The sequence below is a fragment of the Camarhynchus parvulus genome, chromosome 4 (assembly GCF_901933205.1).
Source record: "Camarhynchus parvulus chromosome 4, STF_HiC, whole genome shotgun sequence".
NCBI classification, from domain to species: Eukaryota; Metazoa; Chordata; class Aves; order Passeriformes; family Thraupidae; genus Camarhynchus; species Camarhynchus parvulus.
The window spans coordinates 66775640-66799901 of NC_044574.1; the positions used below are offsets into that span (position 1 = coordinate 66775640).

The 24262-nt window shown below is 37.9% G+C and overlaps 2 protein-coding genes across 3 annotated transcripts in view; one reads left to right on the forward strand and one right to left on the reverse strand.

Moving 5' to 3' along the window:
* SCLT1 (sodium channel and clathrin linker 1) overlaps positions 1–13816 on the reverse strand; it is a 30788-nt gene extending 16972 nt beyond the window's left edge. Inside the window, exons 1-11 of the mRNA XM_030947210.1 lie at positions 13397–13816; positions 9866–9933; positions 9185–9237; positions 8285–8354; positions 7420–7475; positions 6914–7046; positions 6113–6235; positions 4365–4409; positions 2979–3049; positions 476–566; positions 220–311 (exon numbers count right to left, since the gene is read on the reverse strand). Coding sequence (XP_030803070.1) covers positions 220–311; positions 476–566; positions 2979–3049; positions 4365–4409; positions 6113–6235; positions 6914–7046; positions 7420–7475; positions 8285–8354; positions 9185–9237; positions 9866–9919 — 788 coding nt within the window. The 5' untranslated portion in view covers positions 9920–9933; positions 13397–13816. The remainder of the gene's footprint in view (positions 1–219; positions 312–475; positions 567–2978; positions 3050–4364; positions 4410–6112; positions 6236–6913; positions 7047–7419; positions 7476–8284; positions 8355–9184; positions 9238–9865; positions 9934–13396) is intronic.
* Positions 13592–19507, forward strand: C4H4orf33 (chromosome 4 C4orf33 homolog). Of its 2 annotated transcripts, none has more exons than XM_030947211.1 (6): positions 13592–14061; positions 14650–14839; positions 16149–16209; positions 16394–16445; positions 16547–16746; positions 17750–19507. In XM_030947211.1, exons 2-6 carry the CDS (start codon positions 14659–14661, stop codon positions 17847–17849), a joined length of 594 nt encoding a protein of 197 aa, XP_030803071.1. In that variant the 5' UTR covers positions 13592–14061; positions 14650–14658; the 3' UTR covers positions 17850–19507. The 2 variants fall into 2 exon arrangements, with proteins under 2 accessions (XP_030803071.1, XP_030803072.1); XM_030947212.1 differs by lacking the exon at positions 13592–14061 and adding an exon at positions 14068–14186.
* Positions 19508–24262: the final 4755 nt, after the last annotated feature.

Consider the following 24262-nt stretch of genomic DNA (forward strand, 5'->3'; position numbering starts at 1 on the left):
GTCACTGGTAATTTCACAACAGCTCAGGAATTCTCATTGTTTAATTATGATTGTCAGTATTGGCAGGCATGAGAAAGGACAGAGGGATCATCAGAAACATCTTTGTTACTTCCTAACATGTTTGCCACAAAACATGCAAGGACAGACAACCTCTCTATTTTTGTAGGGTATAAATTTTTGCATGTATCCTGTTAGCAACACACAGGGAGCTCTCTTTACCTTATTTCCAACTGTTTTATGTTAGACTGCATTTGCTGCAAGCGTTTGTCAGATGCTGTTTCTCTCTCCTGGGCAGACATCCTGTCTTCTTCCTGGAAAGAATGAAAGTATCATCCAGACCTGATCTGAGCTGAACAAAATAAAGATATAGTCACATAAAACAAGCTAGATAACAACTTGCAGTTCATTTAACATCAGCATTCAGAAAATGACTGCCCACTCAGTTGCAACAGAAATGATTCCTTTCTTAGAATACCTTTCTCTCCAATTGGCTCTGAAGCTTCTCTTTCAATGCCACCATTTCTTCAAGCTTAGCATTTGCTGCCTGCCCATCTATTTTGGCTTGCCTGTATATAAAAAAAACCAAAAAAACCCAAAAACCAGTTATAAGAGAGGGTGAAAAAATGGCTCAATTACAATTTTGTCACAATAGCTGGGAAGAGCAGAAAAATTCCACAATACTGTTCTCACAGGGCAGAAGAGGTTTTCCTCCTTCTTCCTATGTGGCACAGAGAGAGAGGAACACCAAATTCCAAAAGTCCTGTGGGAATTACCTCACAGATCATAAGAAAGGTGTATGCATTGATTAAAGAGGGACTAGGAAATCAAAAACTTCAAGTGATTCAATAACTTAGCTATAATCTGTCACAGATACATAACAGAGAAGTCTTTTGCAGAATTAGATTTCACTCTTTAAAGCAACAGGACCAGGAATTAAAACAATCATTATACACTTTGAAGGATTCAGCTGATGTGCTTTGTAATCTGAAGGAGAAGAGGGGGGAAAAATCCCCAGGAATAGTTGGTGAATCATGTTAATGAATAGTGGCTCTTCATCCTCAGTAGAAAAGTCTTTTGAAAAAAGCAACCCTGCCACTCCTGTGACTTGGGAACAGAAAGACACAGAGCCTTCACCTGGGGTGTAACCCAATTATTCAGCTGCATATTAGGCTAAATTTAAAAACCAATGACTGACTCTATCATAAAGGTAAAAGTGAGCAAACATGTATTAGATTAGCTCATGCAAACTGCAGCACCAATGGTCATGAAAGAAGCTGGAAAATATTTCATACTTTTAACAATCAACTTCAAGTAAATATTTCTTCTAGAAATACTGATTTTGAATTAAGGGCATAAAAGTCAAGCATACATGAAAATCTTAAGCAAAATATACACAACCCAAGCAATTTTATAACAAATACTTCATTTCAGCCCAATTAATTGGATAAGTTAATTTAGGGTTACAGTTTCTTTAAGATGCAAAAACTACAATAAAAACATTATTCCTAAACACATGGTCTTCAGTGTGAGCCCAAAACTTTGACCTAAGTGCATCTGAGATATTGCATCTTTCTCCTGCAAGAAGTACTGGAAATTCAGGAGGACATTAAATTGCCTCCTGCAAAATATTTTAGAAGTGTTGTAAAACAAAATATAAACTCAAAAGGCAGCATAAGAAGGGAAAAATAAGAAAAGTGGTCATAAAAATCAGAATACCTTAAGCATTAACAATGCATTTTAACAATCAGGTTCAGATTCAAAGAGGTCTGCATTCTACAGGCAACAAACTGATTCTAAAGATACAGCTTTTATTCTTTACTGTACACTGTATCTTTGACCTAATTTTGGCAAGTTATCTCTGTTTAGGAGCTTTAAGATTCGGAAATGCAGATTCATGCCCTAGCTATGCCAAGTTTCTTAATTTGTGTGTTTTATCCAGGCCACACAAAGCTAATTTAAGCCTCAATTCTCTAACACACAAGTTGGTTTTTTAAAATTTATTTTTGCATTCCTGACTTAGTATTCTATTCCCATAAATCATGTAAAACTATGGAAACAATCCCAAAGGATTAGAATTGTCAGCACCATATGCTATATAATCCATGCAGAGTACATCTTGATGTTATAGAAGCAACTGGTGAAAATATTCCAGACTTCTTGGAGAAACACTGCAGCACTTTTTACGGCCAGACAGAGCTGCTCCCATTAACTTTGGGAGTAAAACACTGTTTTTAGGGGTGCAAGGACTTTAGCCTGATCTGAGAGGAAGGTGAGCATATCAGTGTCTGCAACTAGAGATGGATAATGACTGAATTGCTTGTTTTACTCTCACTTCATAAATCCACTGAATGAAATAAAATTTTAATTTGACATCAACCATCACTAGTTAAAAGAGAGAAGAGACACAGTAAACTGGCATTGAATAGACTTGAGCTGTAAACACAAATAATGATGAAATTTTGTACAGATATTATTTCTCCTTTCTCTTGCTATACTTCAGGAATGTAATTAACACTTCTTTTACCTTTGCTTTTCACAGAACCTATGGTTTAAGAGCTCTTTATTGATAAGAGTTGAAAGCAAATTTTATTAAAAAAATTAAAAGTTGGAAGCTTGTTTGAAAATTCAAATTTCAGCACTGTAATGAGCAACCATGCAGCTGGCTTTTGAGCAAATTGCATTCTAATGAAAGCCTATCTTCAGAATCAATTGTGATGTGATACAGACAATTTCTTTTCAGTCAAAGGTCAAATGTTGACTATTTCAGGGAAAAGCTGAAGCAAACAACACTAACTGGAAATATGTTACCATATATAACACTAATGATGTCTGGCAAACTTCAGAGACAGTTATTGAAACCATTTTAACTATGAGGATGAAATTAGCTTGTAGTACAAACAAGGCCCATGACACAGCAGCAGGTCAGGAAAAGCTACAGAAAAGATGTCAATTATTTTTTTAATCTGCCTGCTTTATACCTCAGTTGTTTTCGTAGCTGCTCTAGCTCCACATCTTGTTCTGTCACAGTTTGCAGAAACTGCTGGTTGGTCTGTGAAATAAAGAGAGATTTGTAATATATTCACTATAGTGTTGAAAATGTTACACATGCCTTACACTGAGACAGTAAAGATGACCACAATGGCAGGCAGCATTCAAAATGCACAATATTCTTCTTTTCCCCCCTCCCTCCTGTGAATTGCTAATGTTCTTCTTGGTTTTTTTTTTGATTGTTGCTAAGAAATTGTTTTCAGGCACTTCCTACTTCTACAGTACCTGAGTGCTAACAGTTCATTTCCAGACCACCACAGAGTACTCAAAGTAAAAACCCCCATCTTGCCCAGATCTATTATTTTGGTTTCATTAAAAACAACAAAATATCAGATGAAATGAACTCAGATAATCAACAAGATCTTTCTGCAAATTTCTGCAGTTTACTTCAGTTTTTTACTACCCTAAATATTTTAACATCAGCAGTGAACACTCTTGCCTCAATACTGAATCTCATTTCCAGAGATTATGCTGAACAATTCCAACCTGAGCACATCTAGGAAACACAGCTGTTTTACCACAATAAAAAATGTCACTAATTAACATGTCTCCTGACTTCCTATTTTTCAGTTTGTTAGTTCAAAAAAATGGCTTCATGCTTTTTTCCATGACATCTTTATGCCTTTGGTAGCAGATGGTGCCAAATGTTTTTTGGATAATGCAAACAAATGGATTATCTTTATCTTAAATATTGTCTTAACTCTTTTCTGTGATGTGAGTAAAAAAGGTTTCAATGATAAAAAAACAAGATTAGACTGTTAGAGTAGGTTAGGAATCTTTTTGCCAGTACTCAAAACAAACACTCAAAAAAAAAAAAATCATACAAGAATCAAAAACAAGCTGCCCAGTCAAAAACCTCACCCCCTCTTTCACCTCAATTTTTCAACAAAAAGCTACTTGAGTGATTCTATTAAAACTGCTTGTCAATTTTGGAAGGCCTAGGCTAAAGCTTATTAACTAAGAGGTCTCACAGTGTAAGGATGTGGATAAAGCACTGGAAGGTTATTAGAGCTCAGCAAAATGTGCATAAAGGTGACAAGGACACTGAAGACAGCAGTACCAAAACAGGAATGGATAAAAATGTGCCAGACAGAGCATATGCAAGAGGGCATAATTGAAAGAAATGTTTCCTTTGTGAAGACATGTGTGAAGTACACTAGCCACATACTGTAACTCTGAGTGTAAGCTTACCACTGAAGTCTGCAAATTTAAGGGGCCCCAGGTATGTGTGAAGGCCTTTTTGCTTTGGTTTTGTACTTTGAGGGGCTATTAGGAAAAGAAATAAATTACTAATTCACTGTTCAGGTTTTACTCACCACGTGCAGTTGGCGAGTCAGCTGCTGAATGCTACTCAGCTGATCCTAAAAAGAGAATTCAGAGTTTCTTATAATAATTATAGTCAGAAAGAGTGAGTAATTAGAAAGCTTCATTGTCAACTGAAAACATTTTAAAAAAACTTATACATGTAGCAGTGTGACTTCACAGATTTCAGCTGGATTGTTTTTAGCTGTTGATTTCATACCCCATAAATTAGATTTCCTACTGAACAATTTATCTCATTTTTCCTGGGTCACAAACTGCCTCCTTCCAAACCTCACATGCACTTACTAAGAAAACATGAAGGGACACATGAACAGTGTTTTTAAAGAGTCATACAGACAGTGGTGCTACTACAAGTATTTTTGCTAAGCAAAGTAACAGACATGCATCCATTGATTAAAAAATGCCTGTTATGGACATTTTAATTTGTTCTTTGCCATACAGGATGGCTTGTATCCCTAAAAAACACAACTCAGTTAAGTTTTTGAGTGTCTGAATGTGAACTCCATCATTCTAGGAGAACTGGCATAACTCAGGAAAACCATCTGCAGCATGCCAGGTGCCTTCAGAGCAGAGAGAGGACTGAAGTGTTTTTTAATTGTGCCATCTAACAGTCTCAAGGCCAAGGCTATGCTAGGAACCTGTTCCTGCCACTCCCTTACCTTCTGCATCCAGTCCTTATGATGTCCCCTCTCCTCCTTGCCTTCTGTCAATTCCAATTCTACTTGATCTTACCTATTTCTATTTACCTCTGACAGCTGTTTGCTGCTCCTTCATTGAAAGCTAAACCTAAAACAAAAGCTTATTTAACTGGAGAGCTGTTTTCTCCGGGAGACATTTAAGAATAAAAGGCTGTTTAGCCTTGTTCTTGTCAAGGTAGAATTAAAATGCACCAAAAATTTAGTTACTAATAAGAAATGTAATCTCGAAGCCCTACAACAGCTACCAATGGCTCTCTATACTCTACTGTATGAGTGTGTTATTAGTAACTGACAATACAACACAAAAAATAATCTAGTAGAAGAAACAGGAGCAGAAAGTTGGAACTACACAAAGATCAGAGTCCTCTTAATTATTCCTTGAAATAATTATGAAATTTGACAGAGTACAACAGCTGCACAGACACTTATCCTTTTTCTCAGAAAGGATCACACTACCAAGGTGAACTTAATACCACAAAAACCCAAAAATCAGTAAAAAAATATTTCTGAGGTGAGCTGTAACTGTGCCCACAAGCCAAGTGAGTTTGAAAATAGAGAGGAAACATTAAAAGAATTTGTAGGTTCTCTCCTAGGAATACATGTAGCAAAGTACATAAATGCATCAAGTTTCTATTAGTTGTTCACACACTGAGCATCTTTACATGGCTCATCAGAGCACAACAGCTTTTCTAAAAATTTCCTGAAAGGACTTCCCAAGATTCAGCAGAAGAGAAACAGGCTGCTAAACACAAGCTAACATTAGACAAAGATTACTGAACTTAATTTTTTCACCTGTTTGCTTCTTTAATGAATAACAGCAGGAAATAGTGACTTCTTTTCCAGCTATTTAAAGGAGAACAGATAAAGAAAGACTTTCCCCTAAGAATTCAGAAATCTTAAGCAACTTTTCCACGTTTTACCGTCCTGAAGATTTCCGACTGTGCAATTCAAACACAGGATTATTTATATGCACGTGCACATTTCGTGTACACATAGATATGTATATGAAAAAGAAAAAAAGAATAAAAATAAATGAGAATTACACTCTGCTTTTTCCTTTCAGCTATGAGAACGTGTGTTCTGGTCAGGCGCTCCTGGTACTGCTGCTGAAGGCGGTCGTGCTCCTGCGACAGCGTCTGCCAGCGCTCGACTGCTTGGTCTCTCTCCTAATTTACAGAACAATATTCTATTACAGCACCTTTGTCTTCATCTGTCATTGGCTAAAAAGACAGGTCTTAACTTCTATTTTGAAGAAATGCCATCAGCTCTACTGTTCTCTGCACATATTTTAAAATTTAAATTCAAGTGCAGAAAAACAGGTGCTTGGAAGTTCAAATTCCACTTCCAGTTTTTCTTGTTTTTTTTTTTTTTGAAGAGCTTAAAATTTCACAGGTCTTTAAGGTAGGCCTGCAGTATAGATACTATTCAAATACCAAAATTCAATTGATATATTGCAATAAACTGAACAAAGTTCACTTGTATTTTTACATTTAGATACTGTTTTCTACATCCCACACTTCCCCCCTCATATCACATTACAACAGTTTGGATTAAAATGACAAGTTGCTACAAAAAGCTTGAACTGAACAAAATATTTAATGGAGTTGCTGATCATGAATTTGACATACAGATGAAGTCAACTAGGTAAAATTACTGACACAAATATTAAAAATTATTTTATGAATCTAGGAAAGAAGTTTCTTCAATCTCTGAGTTCAAGAGGGGCTCAAAACAGCCTCAAGCAACTCTGACCAAATGATTTCTGAATCAAGAAATAAAACAGCCTCCCCTAATCTGCCAAGGCACAACAAGAGAAATAAAACAATATGTTTCATCTCACACACTTGCTTTGCCACACGTAGTTCCTCTTGAAGGGTTCTCACTGTGCCTTCATCTGCAGGAATATCAGTTTCCAGATGCACATAAGGAAGAGCCTCCAGTTGCTTCTCAAGAGGCTCTTTCAACTCTGCATGCAGCCTGAAATTCAAAGAACTAAGTTCAGCAAGGTATTTCTTTAGAAAGGGATTTTTTTTTTACAACTGAAATATACTGTGCCTTCCACCTATACATACTACTTCCCTCCAAGTCAAATTTAAATACATTCAATTATGTTCTATAAACAAAACGAACAATTTGAGATAGTGTCACATCTAGTTCTTTTAGTGACATGGTAAAATCTTCTCTACCTGGTGCTGTAATCTGTATTAAGCACTTCAAGATCCTGAGATTAGGATCCTGAGTTTACTAAGTAGAAGATCTCAAAGATTTCAAGGTCCTAGGAAAAAAAAGCTTTTTAATGTTTAGAAATCATGAGACACAGTAGCAGCAACATGGCAGTGCAATTATTTACCTTTCATTTTCCTTGGTGACTTCTTCCAATTTTTTCTTCATCCCACCCATTTGTGCCTGACACAAAGACATTCAAGAGTTAGCACTCATTTAAATAACACAAACTCTGGTAACACTGTCAATTCTGTATTTCTGACTGACATTGTAAAAGATGGACAATTTAATCCAGCACAATACTGTAAATGAAAGTCAATTGCTTTTTTAAGGCAAGTCACAGGATGCCACTTGAATTTAATGGCTGCCAAGTCCTGCTACACCTCAGCATTTGGAAGTTATTACAGATGTAAACTTAACCTTTTGAAATTCTTATGGCTCCTACAGATTGATTTTTAATTAACTCAGGTTCTTAGGGGTAGAGTGGATAACTCATCTTTTATGCTGCAAGCATAAAAAGTTTAGCAATTAACTGAGGAGAAACTCCAGTTATATGGACCAACTTGGCTGTTTTGTTTACTAGTGCAAGGAAGCCATAGTGCTTCTGTTGCCTCCTGAAACTGATCAAGCTGCAAGACTATTTGCAAAATCGTTATGATGGACAGATCAAACCAATTAAGTGCATTAAACCAAAAGCAGTGTGTAACTTCTGCATGAAGATCACAAACAAAAATTGCTTTCTGTGTACCAAAAGTTTTAATGTCACTTATGTTTTCAGTCATGTGAAAGGAAGATGGATCCCTTTCACCTCAACCCCCACGATGACACTGTTGCAATTTGGACAATCTCCTTTTCACAGGAGCTCTCCATTCATCCCCTTGAGGCAGCCTGCAGTCCAGCAGCTTTGTGAAGCACGACAAAAACTAGTGCCCTACATATTCACACCACTAAAAGGAGAAATTTCCAGTGTGAAATGTAGGGAATGCCCATACCTGATAAAGCTGCAGCTGCTCTCTCATTTCCTCCACCTGTTTTCCATACTCTGTGATTAGAGCTGACAAGCTAAGAAGTTGAAAAACATGATTAGAATAAGTTTTGGAAATGCTGATCTGCTCTGACAATTAACTAGTTTTAAAGAATTTTTAATCTAGAGGCCAGAACAGAGCAGTCACTTTCCTTGAGTTCCAAGCTTGACATTCCTCAGAATCAAATGAACAAATTTAATCACTACTTTTAAATAATGATTATTAACAGCAAGGGTTCAAGATAGCAGAAATAGAACATATAATGGGACATAATAAATTACCATTCACACAATATTAATATTTCATTGAGTCACACAGAATCCCAAATATTAAAAGACTAGGCTACAATGCAGAACACTGTAGTTCTATACATTCCCCCTCCTAATATTTTCATAACTGCTAGCAGTTCTCTGAAAATTCTATATTAAAAGCTAAGAAGAAAAGCTAGGTTGTTTTTGTAAGAGGAAATTACAATGATCATGAAACCATTTACTGATAGAAAGCTGTTAGCTGAAGAGTGCCAAAAAAACATTTTAAAAAATGTCCCCCAATCTCAACAGACAGCAGTTACCTGTGTTACCTAGATCTGTGCAGTCTTACCAGAACTTTTGTTTATTCTCTCAAAACTTGGACTAGAAATTCCTTCATTCATCTCTCATCCTTTATTTTACAGCTTGTGGCAGCAAAGTCAGTAATTTCATTTACTGAATAAACACAATACCACCTAAAACCAACTTTTACAGTAAGACCTCTACAGACACATGTATAAAGGATCTAGTTCACCTGGATATTTACACTTCTGTGAACACATGACAATTTCCTTCAAATACACTGCAGTATTCCCATTTATCACTTGCAATCAGTTACCTTTGGTCCATCATCCTGGATCTTGATGTGCCATCACCACCAAGGGCATGCTCCTGGAATGGAATAATAATTTAATCATTAAAAATTGCACATAAATGTATGTGGTTTTAAACTTTTGTATGAAACCCAAAACTGCCTGTAATTTGTACACAACATGACACAGAATCACTTTCAGGTTTATGTTCAAAAACCCTCGAGTGCTGTCCCAATATGAAAAAATAATGATTTTTTCTTCCTGGACATGCTTCTGATTTCAAGCATAATTATATCTGAGGGAAAATCAACTCAAAAGAACAATCATAGGTTTGTGTAAGTGCTTGGTTCATTTCCATGCATGTCAGCATCAGAAAAGCACTGAAGCCCGAGCTTCTGCACAAGCTCTCAGGCTTGTGGTACCCAGCACAAAAAGCTACCTCAACATGAGACCAATCTCTTAGAAAAGTGAAAAAGTGCTCTCAATTACAAATCAAGTGCTCTTCCAGGGATAAAACTTTCAGAAATTCACCAAAAATACCATAATTCACTGTTAGGGCAGTTTTTTCTGCCGTTGCTCTGTTGTGTGAAGGACCCAAAACAGGGCCAGACAACACTGAAGTGAGCTGTGCTCCATGTTTGGAAAGCTGTTTATCACAAAACATAATCAAAACAATTCTTACTATTTCCATGCCTGAGTTCACATACCTGCTCAGCAGTAATTCTCAGAACCTCACTGGTTTCACAGTGTCCAAGTGCCATTTTTAGCCTCTGATCTGAAAAACACCACATTTGAGAATCATGGCTATAACACAGGCCTCAATCTAAATAAATGGGATTAGCAGTCAGAAATACATTTAACAATATAATGCTTCAAGGGAAAAATAAAGTTTCTAAAATTCTTCTATATAGCACAATTGTTAAAAAAAAAGTACTTGAAAAAAACCTGCAGGAACTGTAATAATAATAATTATGAATTCCATTCCTGTTATATTCAGTTTTCTTTAAGAATTATTTTTGCTCTGTTTTGTAAGACTCTGAGTAACACTTTTGTAACTGGAATGGGCAACAAAGAAGAAAAAAGAAGTTGGGAATGCAATGGCTGTATTTTGATTTAATCAACTTCTTGCCTATTTTTCTTGATACACATCCCATGGTTCTTTTACTAGTTCTGAACTTCTAAAGGAGGGTATAGGAAAAAGACAGGGGGGACACAAAGGAGGTAACAGCAAAGGAATGCCAGGAAATAGGAAGGGGAAAATTGCTGCCCTTACTAGCCAAAGGATGTAAACCTGAGATGCCACAGGGGCAAAAAGGGACAGGTTTTAAACACTTAGAGAAATTCACTTTCAACAGTAAAGCATCAAATACATTCTGAAAAAAGTTCAGCATGTACCACAAAATTATGGAATGGAGGATTATTATTTGTAGGTCTGGCTACTAATATTTCAAAAAGAATTCAGGTAAAACTCAACCTTCTTTACAGCTACATATTTAACACGACAAACACTCTACAACATAAAGTATAATGCTGGTTAGAGAATCTCCTTTCAGATGCATTACACACATTCAGTGTTTTACAACTTTGATTTTACATTTGTGAAGCAAGAGAAACATTAATCCATGCTCAGAGTAGGCCTAAAACAACTTGGGGCTCAGCTGGCATTGAAGCCAACTTCAAATCTTGTCCTGTGAAAATGTATAAAGATATTAGAAAAAAAAGATTAAACTCTTTGATAGGAAAGGGAAAAAAATTCACCAAAAGAATAATAAAGCACTGGAATGCTCTTCCCAGGGAGGTGGTGGAATCACCATCTCTGGATTTGTTTAAAAATAGACTGGACATGGCACTTGGTGCTATAGTCTGGTTGAGGTGTTAGGGCATAGGTTGGACTTGATCTCAGAGGTCTCTTCCAACCTCACCATTCTGTGATTTCACAGTGAATTTAGTCTGAGTTCTACCTAGATTCTAAAGACTTACAAAATAAGCTACATCCAAAAGAAATATATATGAAAAAGCAACATGTAGGGGAATAGAATATAAGTAAATAAAGGTAGTATAGAATGTAATCTTACACCCTAAAGAGTTGCAGCTGAACCAATTATTAAGGATTAGGAGCAGGCCTGATGTTAACAGGCCACACCTGTACCCAATAAAAAGAAGAGTGTTATAAAAGAGTGGGTTGGTTGTAAGAGGAACTGGAGTCAGTTGGCTGCTGTGAGGACAAGGATGAGTCAGTGCCTAGAGGAGCTGCCTACAAGAACCATCAAGGAGGTATGAAACTTTAGCACTATGGAACCCTTGCAATGTAGTGACAATAGAGCTTTTGCAATATAATGACAACAGCAGCTTTCTAATGTTTGAAAAAAATATAATTTTTTCATGCCACAGGATAATAAGTACTCTTGCAAAGCCCAAGAAAAATAGAGATTTTTGAACCAGAATGACTGTGTTATCTCAAGACAGAAGATTTTCTGCTATCCTTGGAATCAAAAGTTGGTTTTTCACCTTTGCCAGCGCACGGAACTTGGTACCCAGTGAAATTCTGAGGTCTGAGTGATGGAGCTGCCAAGTTTTCCTGCAGCACTAACTGGGGACGGGGACATTCCTTGGGACAAAGCACCATCTCCAACTCCCAGGAATATAAACTCAGCAGAAGCAAATCTGTTTGGCTAGTTATTTTGCTGGTGAGTAACTCAGATGTACTATGATTAAGTCATGTTAAGTCATATTAAATCCATCAAGTAATGCATAATTCAAAATACTAATTTTAGTCCATAGAGTAAATTTCATGAATAACTGGCAAGAGAGCTTTCTGAAGTGTAGGAAATGCCAATCACTTGTTTTTGAAATTTTAAAATTTAAATTTTAAAAGTTTAATGGCAATAAAATGGTTATAAAAATAGTGATATAATTAGAGTAATACTAATTTGGACAACTAGGATTAGGACAACATGAGACAATAAAAACAAAGAGTTACAGATCGTTTGGATATCTCTTCCTGGGCAAAATAAGCCCGAGAAAGGACACACTTTAACAGAGAATTAACCCTTAAAAGCAATAGCCTGTTGCATGTTCATACACCTCATACAGGATGCATAAATTCCATTCAAACACAGGATTCTGGCTGGTCAGTGTCAGCTTCTTCCTCTTAATCCTGACAGTATCTTCAGAGCTGAGCAAGGCAGGAAGAAGTCAGTTTCTTCTGATAATGGAGTAATAAATTCTTTTTCTCTGAAAGATTCAGGTGTCCTGTGGCTGCTGTCTCGATGCAAGAACCTCAATCCTTTCTTAAAAAAAACTCACATATACAGTTTCTATTTTAACATTATGTTATAACCTAAACCACTACTTAAAAAAATTAATACAGTATAGCTTTCTAACATAACATATAATATTCATTTTAATACTTGCAAAAAGCCAATCATAACACATGTGTTTCTTACACTGTGATTTCATTACTATGAAAAATGCGTATTTTATGATTGGCTTTTAGCAAATATTAAAATGAATATTATATGTGTTGTGTTAGGAAGTTATGCTGTATTAATTCTCTTAAGCAGGGTGTTGAACATAGTTTTAGGTTATAAAAATTGTTAAAATAGAAACTATGCTATGTAGGATACTTTTTTTTTTTAAGAAAGGACTTGCAGCGAGACGGCAGCCACAGGTCACCTAAATCTTTCAGAGAAAAATAATTTATTGCTCCATTATCAGAAGAAATAAACTTCTTCCCGCCTCGAAGGCGCTGTCAGGATTCAGAGGAAGAAGCTGACGATGACCAGACAGAATCCTGTATTTGAATGGAATTTATGCATCATGTATGAAGAGTATGAATATGCAACAAGCTATTGTTTTTAAGGGTTAATCCTCTGTTAACGTGGGTCCTTTTTTGGGCTTATTTTGCCTAGAAAGAGGTACCCGGACGCCCGTAACTCTGTCTCTATTTTCTCATATTGTCCAAATTATTATTACTCCAACTGTATTACTGTTTCTATAACCATTTTATTAGTATGAAACTTCTAAAATTTTAAAAAAAACAAGTGATTGGCGCTTTTCACAATTACCAAAGAGCCACTCATACAAAAACGCATGTGCTTTTGGCCATCACCCTCATTAGCAGCTTTTAATTACTGGTGTTTAGCTAACTCAAAGCGCTTCCCTCACTGGGAATCCTACGGAACACAAACCTTCATTCGCACTGGTAGCGAATTCAAACCCTCGTTGCCCGCACTCACCCGGCCGTGCCTCGCTCCCACCTTTCCCCAGGCAAACTCCACCAAGGCCCGGGGGGAAAAGCCGCTTGTCTGGCTGGAGGGGAGGGAAGGAAAGCCGGAGCTGTACCGGAGAAGGGAGGGAAAGCTGGAGCTGTAGCGGAGGAGGGAAAGAAAACCAGGGCTGTACCGGAGGAGGGAAGGCGGCTGGAGCTCGCCGGGGCGGGACGCGCTCCCCTCAGCCACCGGCGCCCCGGGGCGTGGGCAGCAGGGAGAGCCGCCCCTCCGCTCCTCCCAGAGCCCGCTCGGTAAGGAGGCAGCCCCGGTACCAGCGGAGCCACAGCCGCTCCAGGGCCCCGTGGAGAAGCCTCACAACCGCCGAGGGCTGGGACGGGCCCGGCCTCTCTCTCCGGGCCGGCCCGGGCGGCAGCGCCGCCCCCGTCACGTGAGGAGCGGCCATGGCGGGGCCCTGGGGCCGGGTGGGAGGAGCGCCTCGTTAAACTCTGCTTAGGCGGCTGTGGGTTAAGGATGGGTTTTTAAATTTCCTTTCGGCGCTTAAATTCCCCTTCGAGAAAAAACAAGCGGGCTGTGGCCGGAGCAGCAGAGCTCTGCCCGTCGGAGGCTGTGGGCAGGCGGGACCGGCCGCTTCTCCCGAGGAACCGGCGGCGGGAGGAGAGGACACAGTCCAGGTTGGACATGAGGAGTAATTTCCTTATAGAAAGGGTGATTCGACTTTGCAACGAGCTGCACACCGTCCCTGGAGGTGTTTAAGGAAAGGCCGCTTGGCAATGACTGCAAATGAAAGCTCTAGCTGGTAGCTTCGTTTCCTTGTGTCTCAAGTATTAAAAGTTTTCCTCTCAGTCTGTTTTTCTGACGTTAGCAAATCCTCTAAATTCGTGTAGCAGAGTCTGTTTTGTTTATCTGTGCTCTTATTTAATATTTCTGGTGGTTTTGTAAGGCATTTATTTAGATGTACGTGTGAAAAACCTTAACCTTAATGAGGATTTCAGAGTAATTTGTAACACTGCAGGTATAAATGCTATGAGAAACGGCATTCATGTAACTGCTTATTGTTACAGTTAGGTAACACTGTTAGGCTTTTGTTACAAAGCTAGTTTGTTTCAGTTCTGATGTCTATACACATGATTTGGTAATTGACTTTGTACCAAAGTGTGTGTTTGTTTGTTTTTTTTTTTTTCTTCTGGGCAGCCAAAGGGCCATTCATACTGAGGTGGAATCTTAGCTCTTTGACAGAATTTCTTTTTTCACTTGTGTAGCACCCGAAGATGGAATTTCTCATTAAACACACCTGGGATGGTTTGCCTGTGAGCCACGAGCCGGTTTCAATTGGGCTGAGGGCGGATAATGCAGGATTGCTGATGGAAATTCGCGCTCCTTTCTTTAATGATCCTCCAGCACCTCCCGGAGAGCCAGGGAAACCTTTTGGTGGACTCTGGGACTATGAGGGTGAGTGTAACTCTTCTGCAAATATATCTGATTTCTCTAGACACTGATCTCTCTCTGCAGTTCATATGGCTGGTCTTTTTTTTAAAAGACTTCTTATTCTGTGATAGTTTTTTTTTTTCCAAAACAACCCCAAAATTGGAGTTCAGTAATCTGTGTTGATTTCCATAATTTTGAAGTTGACTTCCTGATCCTGTCAATACTATACGCACTCAAACTTAGGTTTTGGGTTACTGATGCAACTTGTGAACTATATCAGAGGCTTGACGTATTTAATTACCGAAATAATTTTGTGGCTTATATATATTTAAATGCCCTTGTGGAAGGAGAAGTGAAATCCTAAAGACTGATTCTGCTTTTGCTTTAAGAAGTTAAGTGTTTTAATCATTTTTCCAAAGTTCCTTTGAGGAATAGGAAGGTGTGAAACACAGAAATTACACCTCATGAAATGCAGTTCAAATTGTACCTAAATAAAAGGGGGGAAACTCTCATGGTAGTGCTGGGTATTTTCTCCTTTCCTGTCCATACTGTCATTTTTACCCATTGCTTTGAGTAATACAAGCCTTGACTATTTCTAGCAGTTCCTTACATCCTGATTATTGAGCTATTATGATTCAAGCTCTACTAAAATGGTATTAGCACCTCTTTGGTGTTATTATAATAAATATACTTATGATATGACTGATATCTTTATTTATTTTTACTTAACTCTAGCTGTAGTTTTGTAATAATGTCATTGCTGTGAGAAGCACCGTTGTAATTTTACATGACAAACACCATTGTAGTTTTATTTCGTGTTCCTGAAATATGATTCAAGTGTTATATGCAGCTTTCAAGTACACCTGGAACAGTAATCTTCTGTCCAAAATATCCCTCTACAGGGAAAAACCATTGAAGATCTAAGTGCTTTCTTATGATTTCTGAGATTTAACAGTTTTGATTGCAGGGTGTTTGCCCTGCTCTGAATGTGTGATCCTCTTTCCCTTATTTTCCTGCTGCATCAAGGTAAGTGTTTTCAAAACTGGAATTGGTAAAGCTAACAAAGTCAGTACAGTACTTTACAAAGCTCTTTGTGATCGCAGCAGTTAAAAATAAGAGCTCTTGAAGCTGGAACTGTGGTTCAGCATTTTGAACATTTGGGTTGTAGTTACTGTGTATGTGTCAGTAGCAAGTCAGGCTCTGGCAGGTCAAAACATGTGAAAGTTGAGTTGTATCAATGGGATATAAAGATATCAGGGTATTACAGAATAGTTAATATAAAATACTGATAGTTTGGGGTTATTTTTAATCGTTTGGTTTGGTTTTTTTTCAGTTGTAGAAGCGTTCTTTCTGAGTGACAGAACTGAGCAGTATTTGGAAGTTGAGCTTTGTCCGTAAGTACAGCACTGAGGAAATCCCAGGAGTTAATTTACACTTGCAGTTCTAATGCTTGTGAGACACATGTATGAGGGGGACTAGACACAGAAATTGTGTCAGTGTGGGGAATGTACATATTTGTGGTGCTATAATGCACTAATAACTTGACATAATTTTAGGAAAACTCTGATTCTTTGACAGCCATGGGCAGTACTTACTGCTGCTGCTTTCTGGCAGAAGAAAAGCATGGAAAGTAAGTGCTCAAGTACATTCATAATGATTTTTATTTAATTACTTTCTCATCAAAAGATGGCCAATACCTCTCATTTAAATTTTTTTTCCCTCCTTTAACAGGAAGAACTTCCTTTGGAGTTTGAGGTGACCAGAATGAAATGGAAATGGGAGGGTAAAGCTCTTCTTCCTTGGAGTTATTTTCCACCATGCACTGACAAGTTCAATGCATTTGCAATTCATGGCTCGGGAGAAGAGAGAAAATATGAAGCACTTTATCCTGTGCCTCCACGCCAAGTGCAGGAAGGACAGGAACCAGATTTGTAAGTATAAAATGAGCTCTTCTGTAAAATGATTGAACTATTGTTGAAATACTTGAGAAAGCTGATCTGATTTTTGGATTGGATGCCCCTGGTATTTTTGTTACAGTAACAGCTCTGGGTCCACTGGTGCTGTACTTTACATAAAGCACTGTAGTTAGTGCTTGGTTTCCATGATAGGGGCATAGAAAATTACTCTTTCAGTACCACTGGTATCTGCTTTTATCACCTTTCTCATCTAAATCATGAGTAGGTTGTTCTACTTTTCCTTCTTGACTTCAGCTCCTCCTGAAGTGCTGTTTTAGTGATAATGTCAGATACGTGTCCAGTAAATCTCTTCTGCTCCTCCCCTACTAAGGCTAAAGGCTGTTCTAAAGGCTTTCACCTCTACAGATGGTTCCATGCTATGGAAAAAATTGAAAAGGCAGACTAAACAAAAAAAGTATATAATTAAAGGATGCCCAGTATCAGTAGAAAAACCAGAGAATTTGGATTTTTATGTTGTGCTTTGGGTCTGTTATTTTTTTTGCCTCTGAGGCTGAGATGACCTGATAAAACCTGTTACTCCTGAGCATTTTGTATAAATGAACCAGCTCTAGAGGACACACTATATAGCTCTTAGGAAACTTGTCATACAACATAAGCGATGGTGAGGTAGGGTAAATTTTAGGTAAATTACCCTTTATTTAAGAAAAAATAAGCTTCTGCAACTGTATATTAAAAAAATCTGAGCTATTGTTAATAAAGCACATCCGTATTCAGTGGCAAATGGAAGTTTATATTTTATTTTTATTTATTGTATTGCACTGGAGAATGGCTGTAATACCTTTTAAGAAGGAGTTCTTTCTATAGTACCCCTTTAAAAAAAACCCCTTGTCTTTTTCAGATGTTGGTAGCAGATGAAACTGTGTGAAGGGACTGTTCCTTGCTGGTTTCATTACTCTGTTTGTCTTTGCTCTTACACATAACTACAAAAGTTAGGACTTTATTTCTCTTTTGTTTGCAGTCATCGTTTGGAGTTTTTCAAAGACTTGAACCTGAAAGAACTAACAGGAGAAGACTGGAAGCAGCCTGAATCAGATATATGGAAATCTCTCACTAAATGAATGGATTGGCGCATAAATTTTTGTAATGTTGAAGTTGGCTGGAGCTGTGTGAAAACAACTTCCTCATTCTGAGCAGAGGTTGTAGGTACCAGATTAGCAAGGCTTTCCTTGGCACCAAAATCATGGATCAGTCTGAAAATCAACTGCAAAGCATGTGGATCTGTTGATTCTAAATGTATGAATGGCTTGGAGTTTTTAATCTGTGCAAGAGATGAACCTGCTGCTACCAGTGCAGGAAGAAAAATGTGCTGAAATTGCAGCTGTACTGAAGTCTGATAAGGCCAATACCTGGACTGAATTTTTTTTTGTTTACTATAGTTGCTGCATTTCTGCTGTATTTTCACTGCTGCTTGTTAGTTTGTTGACTGCTGCAGGAGATCCTGATGTGCCTAGATGTTTTTTGCTTATAATCAGGATGAAGACTGTAGCTATCATGGATTTTTGAGGCTCAGTACTTGCCCTGCCTTTCCTGTATGTTCCTGTGCCTGAAGTTTTCCCTTGCTTAATGCCAAAGGGGGAACTTATTTTGTCCCGCAGATCTCTCTGTGGAGTGCCTGATGGTGTTTAGGTGCAGATGATAGATTTACAAAATGTTTTCTGTATTTCAGGTGAATTTTCTGGGACAAATCATGCTTAGTAAAATATTTTGGTAGAGTTGTGTGCATGCAAAAGCTGTTTTTTTTTCCTAAGACTTGTCACATCACTTTAAGAATTCATCTCAGATGTCTAAGGATTTTTTTTGCATGCCACTGAGAGCTGGAGATACTCTAGGTGTATATTTTCTGTGTATGGGCATGAGTGATTTTAACAATAGTGAATGTTCCTAGGTGGCAGTAGCTAATCTGTAAACCCTCACAAGATTTACCAATCATATGTTCCTTTTTTTTTGTCTAGCATAGCAATTGCTGCTTGATTGTGGCTGCTGATTTAATCTTCTATAAATTTGCTTTAAAAATGTGAAGCTTGCCCACTACTTAGATCTTTGCCACTATGCAGTAATAAATACATTTTGATGGTCCGATTTTCTTTGCTGCCTTTCAGCTGCACCCTAGCTGTAAGTTCTGCCTGAGAAGAAGGTGGGAACATCTCACCTTTGTGAAGAACATCTCAGTGTGGTTAATATCTGAGATAAACTGTGAACTAACATGCTTTGTTTAGCTTTAGATTCCCTCTTTGTACTTTCAGTTTTATAGAACTGTGCTTTCAAATTTGAAGATATTAGTTTTGGGTTTTTTTTTCCTGTGGCAGACTTTGGCATGTCAGTGCACTCAGCCATCCAATTTGCTCTGTTTCAATTAGACAGTATAGGTTCCTTGCTGTAAAGTGCCATCTGTTGAAAATTTTAAGTATTGTACAATCAGTTGTTTGGCTTCTTTTCTACCCTCTATCCATGTACAGTTTTCTAAAGAATGACATCAGTCTGAAATATGGAATAATTCAATAGATATTGATTAAAGTGTCATCTAGACATTGATGCCTCAAAGCTGCTTTAACAAATTTAGTCAAAACCAAAATGGCATTTGGCAAAACTTTTAGACTTTGTCAAAAAACTGTGTGCAAAGATTCAAAATGGGTGTACTGCTTCTCTCACAGAGGTTTTTTTCATCTGAGAAATGATACTTTGTATGTGAAGGATAGTAAATAAAATTTTGTATTTATCTCTTGTTTATTCCTACTTTAAACTGCTTTGGATTTGACTTTGGATGTAAATGATGAACTTGGAGGGAAATGGATTATTTTCCCCAAATAAGTAATTTAAAGTAAAGCCATCGTCCTTGCAGTATGAAATACAAATGCTAGGTACTCCAGGAAATGGAAATTATGTTTGCATTCCCAAAGACCTTGTTCTTTTTGCTTCTTGCCACTAGGTGGGAGAAGAAGGTTGTCTAAACTGTGCCTTGGTGCTGCCAGCCTAGTTATCCTTAACCAGATCCATTCCTTCTTGCTGTATCCTTGAATTTAGAAAAAGGACATTTCAGTCAAGCTGATGGTGGCTTATTTTGGTTTGAGACGTCTTTGTTGCAAGAAACATTTGTCATGCTGTGCAGTTACAGTTCTAATGTTTGCTTTCCTGCAGGGCTATTTTCAGAAATCATTTTTGAGACAAAACCAATGGAAGATAAATTCCATGAGGTGTCAGTCAATCTGTAGTATAAAAGTAGTTTTTTGGTGTTCAAATGATTTAAGTGTTATCCTAGATTAAATTTTTTTTGCAAATGTCTTGGATAGTCTCTGGTAAACTTTCCAAAAAGGCTGTTTTGAATTCTGAAGGAATTTATTTCTTTTAATAAAGCGTGGTTTGTGAGAGGTGGTGCACCCCTTCAAGGGTGAGACTTCAGTGGTTCAAACAACTTTCAGTTAAACAATGTGAAAACTGTGGCTTAAGAGGGATAGAAAATTCTTTTTCTTCAATACAAAAATGCAAAAAAAAAAGTAAAGAAAACTTGAATGGTAACTTTTGTTACTGTTAGAAGTGATTTGTACCTTTAATACAAAGCTGGAGCAACTTAAGCTGTCAGGTAACATCTAATATTTCTTGTAAAGATCCTGCACATTTTGGAGGCAAAAGCTCTTAACAAGAGTAAAATTTTGCTCATATCTTTGTATACTTTTAAATATTTTTTTCTGATATGCTAGGTCAAATATTAGAGCTAGGAAACTCTAATTAAATTCAGGACCATATATATATTTTGACTGCTATAGCTGATACAGCTCCTGCATTATCTGTTCTAGTTATTAGATACATGAGTGAGTTAATATTTGTACTGGCCAGCACCATGATGATAAATTACTACTGAATGTGATGTTAAGTACCATGTTGCTTGCAGTTCCTTTTTACAAGGCTGTTTTGTGCCTCTGAAAGGCACAGCACAGAATGTTTGGTTGTGTTTTAAATTCTGACCATGTAAAAATCCTTTGGAAATGTCAATGGCACAGTGCATCATTTGCTGCACATAAAGTTTAAAAGAATTCTTCCCTGATACCAGGGCAATCTCTAAAGTGGAATTCATTGCATTTAATTATGGTACTTTTAGAATAATGGTGCTGAAATTTTATAGTTAACCTGCATTTATTTAGTTGGTGATTCCCTTCTTTTTTCTTTTGTTGAGTGCTTTGGTTTACTACAGTGTCTCTGAGCAGTGCTTCAGCAAAAGTACAGGGAAGTGTGTTAAGCCTGATTTATTTGTACAGGTTGTATAAACAGCTGTGTATAGACATATAAACAGCCTCAGTGAGATCAATACAACACTTATCATAAACTGTGTTGCAGTTAGGCCTTTTTCCATCTACTTGTCTGTCTGCTGAAATTAGTATTATCAGGAGAATTCTGTTCTGTCCAAGCTTGTTTTCATTATTCTGTTTCTAAACAAGTAAAAGCCTTGGCTGCAGGGGGTCTGTGGGAGGCTTTCCAGTGATGGATCAGGAGGCACTGTTTGTATCTGCACTGGCTATGAACATACCAAAATATTTTCCTGTTTCATTTTCAGAAATTATGCTGTAGACTCTCACAAGGTGTGTGTGTAAATACTGTCTGCCAATTATGTAGTGTACTTGCAAATACAAATGTGTTTTTTAAATGTGGTAGACCAGAACTGACTGAATAGTGTTAAAATAGCTGAACTAAACATTACTGAAGTAAAATTACCATGTCCTCTCTGCTGTTTTAAAACCAGTCCAGCCAGACTAGTCCAGTGGCTTTCTTGGAATATGGAACAGATTCTAGTGGGGGAGAAAAAAGTAGTTTTCAGATGTTACCTTTTTTATAATACAGAAATTCCCTCTGTAAGAGCACATTTGTTGCCAATTTAATCTTGCCTTTCATTTCATGAGTTGTTTCTCTTGAACTCAGTCTCTGCAGGCAATGAAATTTATATCTTGGTGCCACTAGTAGCTGTCATAAAATTATTCATCTCTAATTCTAGGCAATGTAATTGGTTCACTTCTTATTGCTGAGTTTGCTTCCTTCAGCAAATGAAACTGTTTGGAAACTATATAGCTTACACAAGCCATGGCATTTATATTTAATCGTGTCTGGCGCTTTACAGAACTGGTTCTTGTTTTAAAATTGTGTATTAGTTTCCTAAATGTTAACAGGGTAGGCTGTAAGCTTTTATGCCATGCTTTAAACGTTTTTAATTTCAGCAAAATATTGAGTGGTTTCAGAGGAAGGGTAGTTCATGATGTCAGAAGACAGAACTGTGGTCTTGTACCTCCTTAAATTCCTATGACTTCTGGAATGAAATGCTGGGACTTGGTGAGAGGTCCATATTGTCAGGAGTCTTTTTGTAATTTCTGTGAAACAGCTTTTCAGAAAAGCACAGCTTGAGAGGTGAATTCTCTGCAGAATCTGCTGGGAGCAGGAATCCACCCCTGGCAGGCAGAATTGCCAGGGTTTGGCTTTGTCAGTGGGGAGTGTTCTTTCTGCCTGGCAGGGGCAGGTTCTGGGATGGGGAATGCCCTTTGATTGGGAGCACCTGCTGCTCAGGCTGGGGCTGCCTTCAGCCATGCTGGGAGCAGAGGAAGGTGATATTTCCCTTTACACTCTGCTGCCACTGTGTGCTTGAGAAGGTTCTGTGGACTCTGTGGGAGGCTGACTGGAAAAGGTACATGGCAGAAAGATGAAGGGATGGGTTTAAAGTATATAAAATCAGATTAAAGAAATCGTCTCAGCATAAATTTGAATTTGGGAATGTGATAGGATAAGCATGTGCTCTTTTTTACTCTTTTTTAGGCATCTATCTACGTAAAAACGTCACTGTGCTGGATGGATTATTGGCTGGAAACCCAGCTGAAGGAATTGTTTTGTGATTCCCTGCAGTGGTTTCTCATTACTTACAGGCTATACTAGAACTGTGTGCTAATAGCTGGGAGCAAAGCAGAGCTCCTTGCTGATCTCAAAACTCTCTTGCTGAGCAAATGCAGTGAGAAGTGGAAGCAGAAAGCTGCCAGAATTCAGGGAATTGGGAAGCTCAGACTTTGCTGTTGTGGGCTAAGTGCAAACCATAAATGGAGAGGGAATGGGAAATCTCCACATGTCTTGCTGGTAACAGATTCATTCTCTTCATGCTCTCTATGGGGTGAAATGAGAGCACAGCATAAATCATAGAATTGTTAAGGCTGGAAAAGAACTCTGAGTTTGAGTCTAGCTTTAACCTAACACTGCCATGTTCACCACTATCCCATGTCTCCACGTGCCACAATCACACATTTTTTGAACACTTCCAGCAACTGTGGTGATTCCACCACTTTCCTGGACAGCCTGCTCGAGTTTCTTGAACTTGTTCCTGTGTGATCACCCTCTCAGTGAAGTTCACATGATACATGTTGTTCAGTGGAGTGTAGGATCATACAGTCATAGGCTAGAAATTAAATATAAAGTGTATAAGGCTGCAGAGCACTTGCTCACCTCTGAACTCTTGAGTAGTAGATGCCACAATGCCTTTCTGTGCTCCTTTATATTCTTGGATGGATCCCTTCAATCACCTCTGCAGGCTCTTTTGTGGTGAAGACAATAGGTGAAGTGCTACCAGCCTGTTTATCACAAATCACTGTTCAAACGAACATTAATCATATTTCCTTACACTCTTAAATAAGTCTATCTTATTTGTATTTTGAAATTGTTGGGAAAATCTGTGTACAAAGCAAGAGTCAAGTCTTCCTTGAAGGGATCTCATGCATCAAGCTCTGTCAGATTATTGTTAATATTGTTCTGTGAGTAGGAAGTGAGGACTGTATTTTATCTGTTCAGATATTGTTGATGAGATGGTCATTAGAAAAGTCTTTGGCATGAAAAATGGTTTTGGATTTTAAGTGCAGGCTGCTGCCTAAAAGGAGACATCTTTATCTTGCCAGTGCTTTTGGCTTGACATGTGCTCACAGTAGAATTTTTCAAGTCACAAAGTTAGCCTTTAAAGACAAGGGGAATTTTTTTTATATACTGGAATATCCTTCAGACTTGAGTCCATTTCCACATGCTGCACCTCTGAAGTGTCAAGACTTATTGAGATTTAATGTTTAGAACTGGAAAAGAATGTCTGAGCTAATGAGAAGTAGATTTTTTTTTCCTTTTTATTTCTGCACCTGTTTAGGTATAATAGGGAAGTAAATGGACTGCTTTCCATATCAGTCTGTCTAGTTGATGCTTGTTTGAGGCACTCCAGATTAATTAGCAGGTTTAGTAAATGACACAGGAAAGACTAATCACATTCTGCATGTGTTACCTTCAGAGTTGCTAAGTCTTTGCTTTCACCCTCCTGAGTCTACGATGCCTGAAGTGCTTCAGATCCTGATGGCCTTGCTTATAAGATGTGCAATTTATTTGTTAAAATGAGGGCTATTGCACAGATCCTGTATCACCTGCACTGCCTGACTGCTTTGTGCTCGCTGTAATGTGATATGCTGAATAAATAACC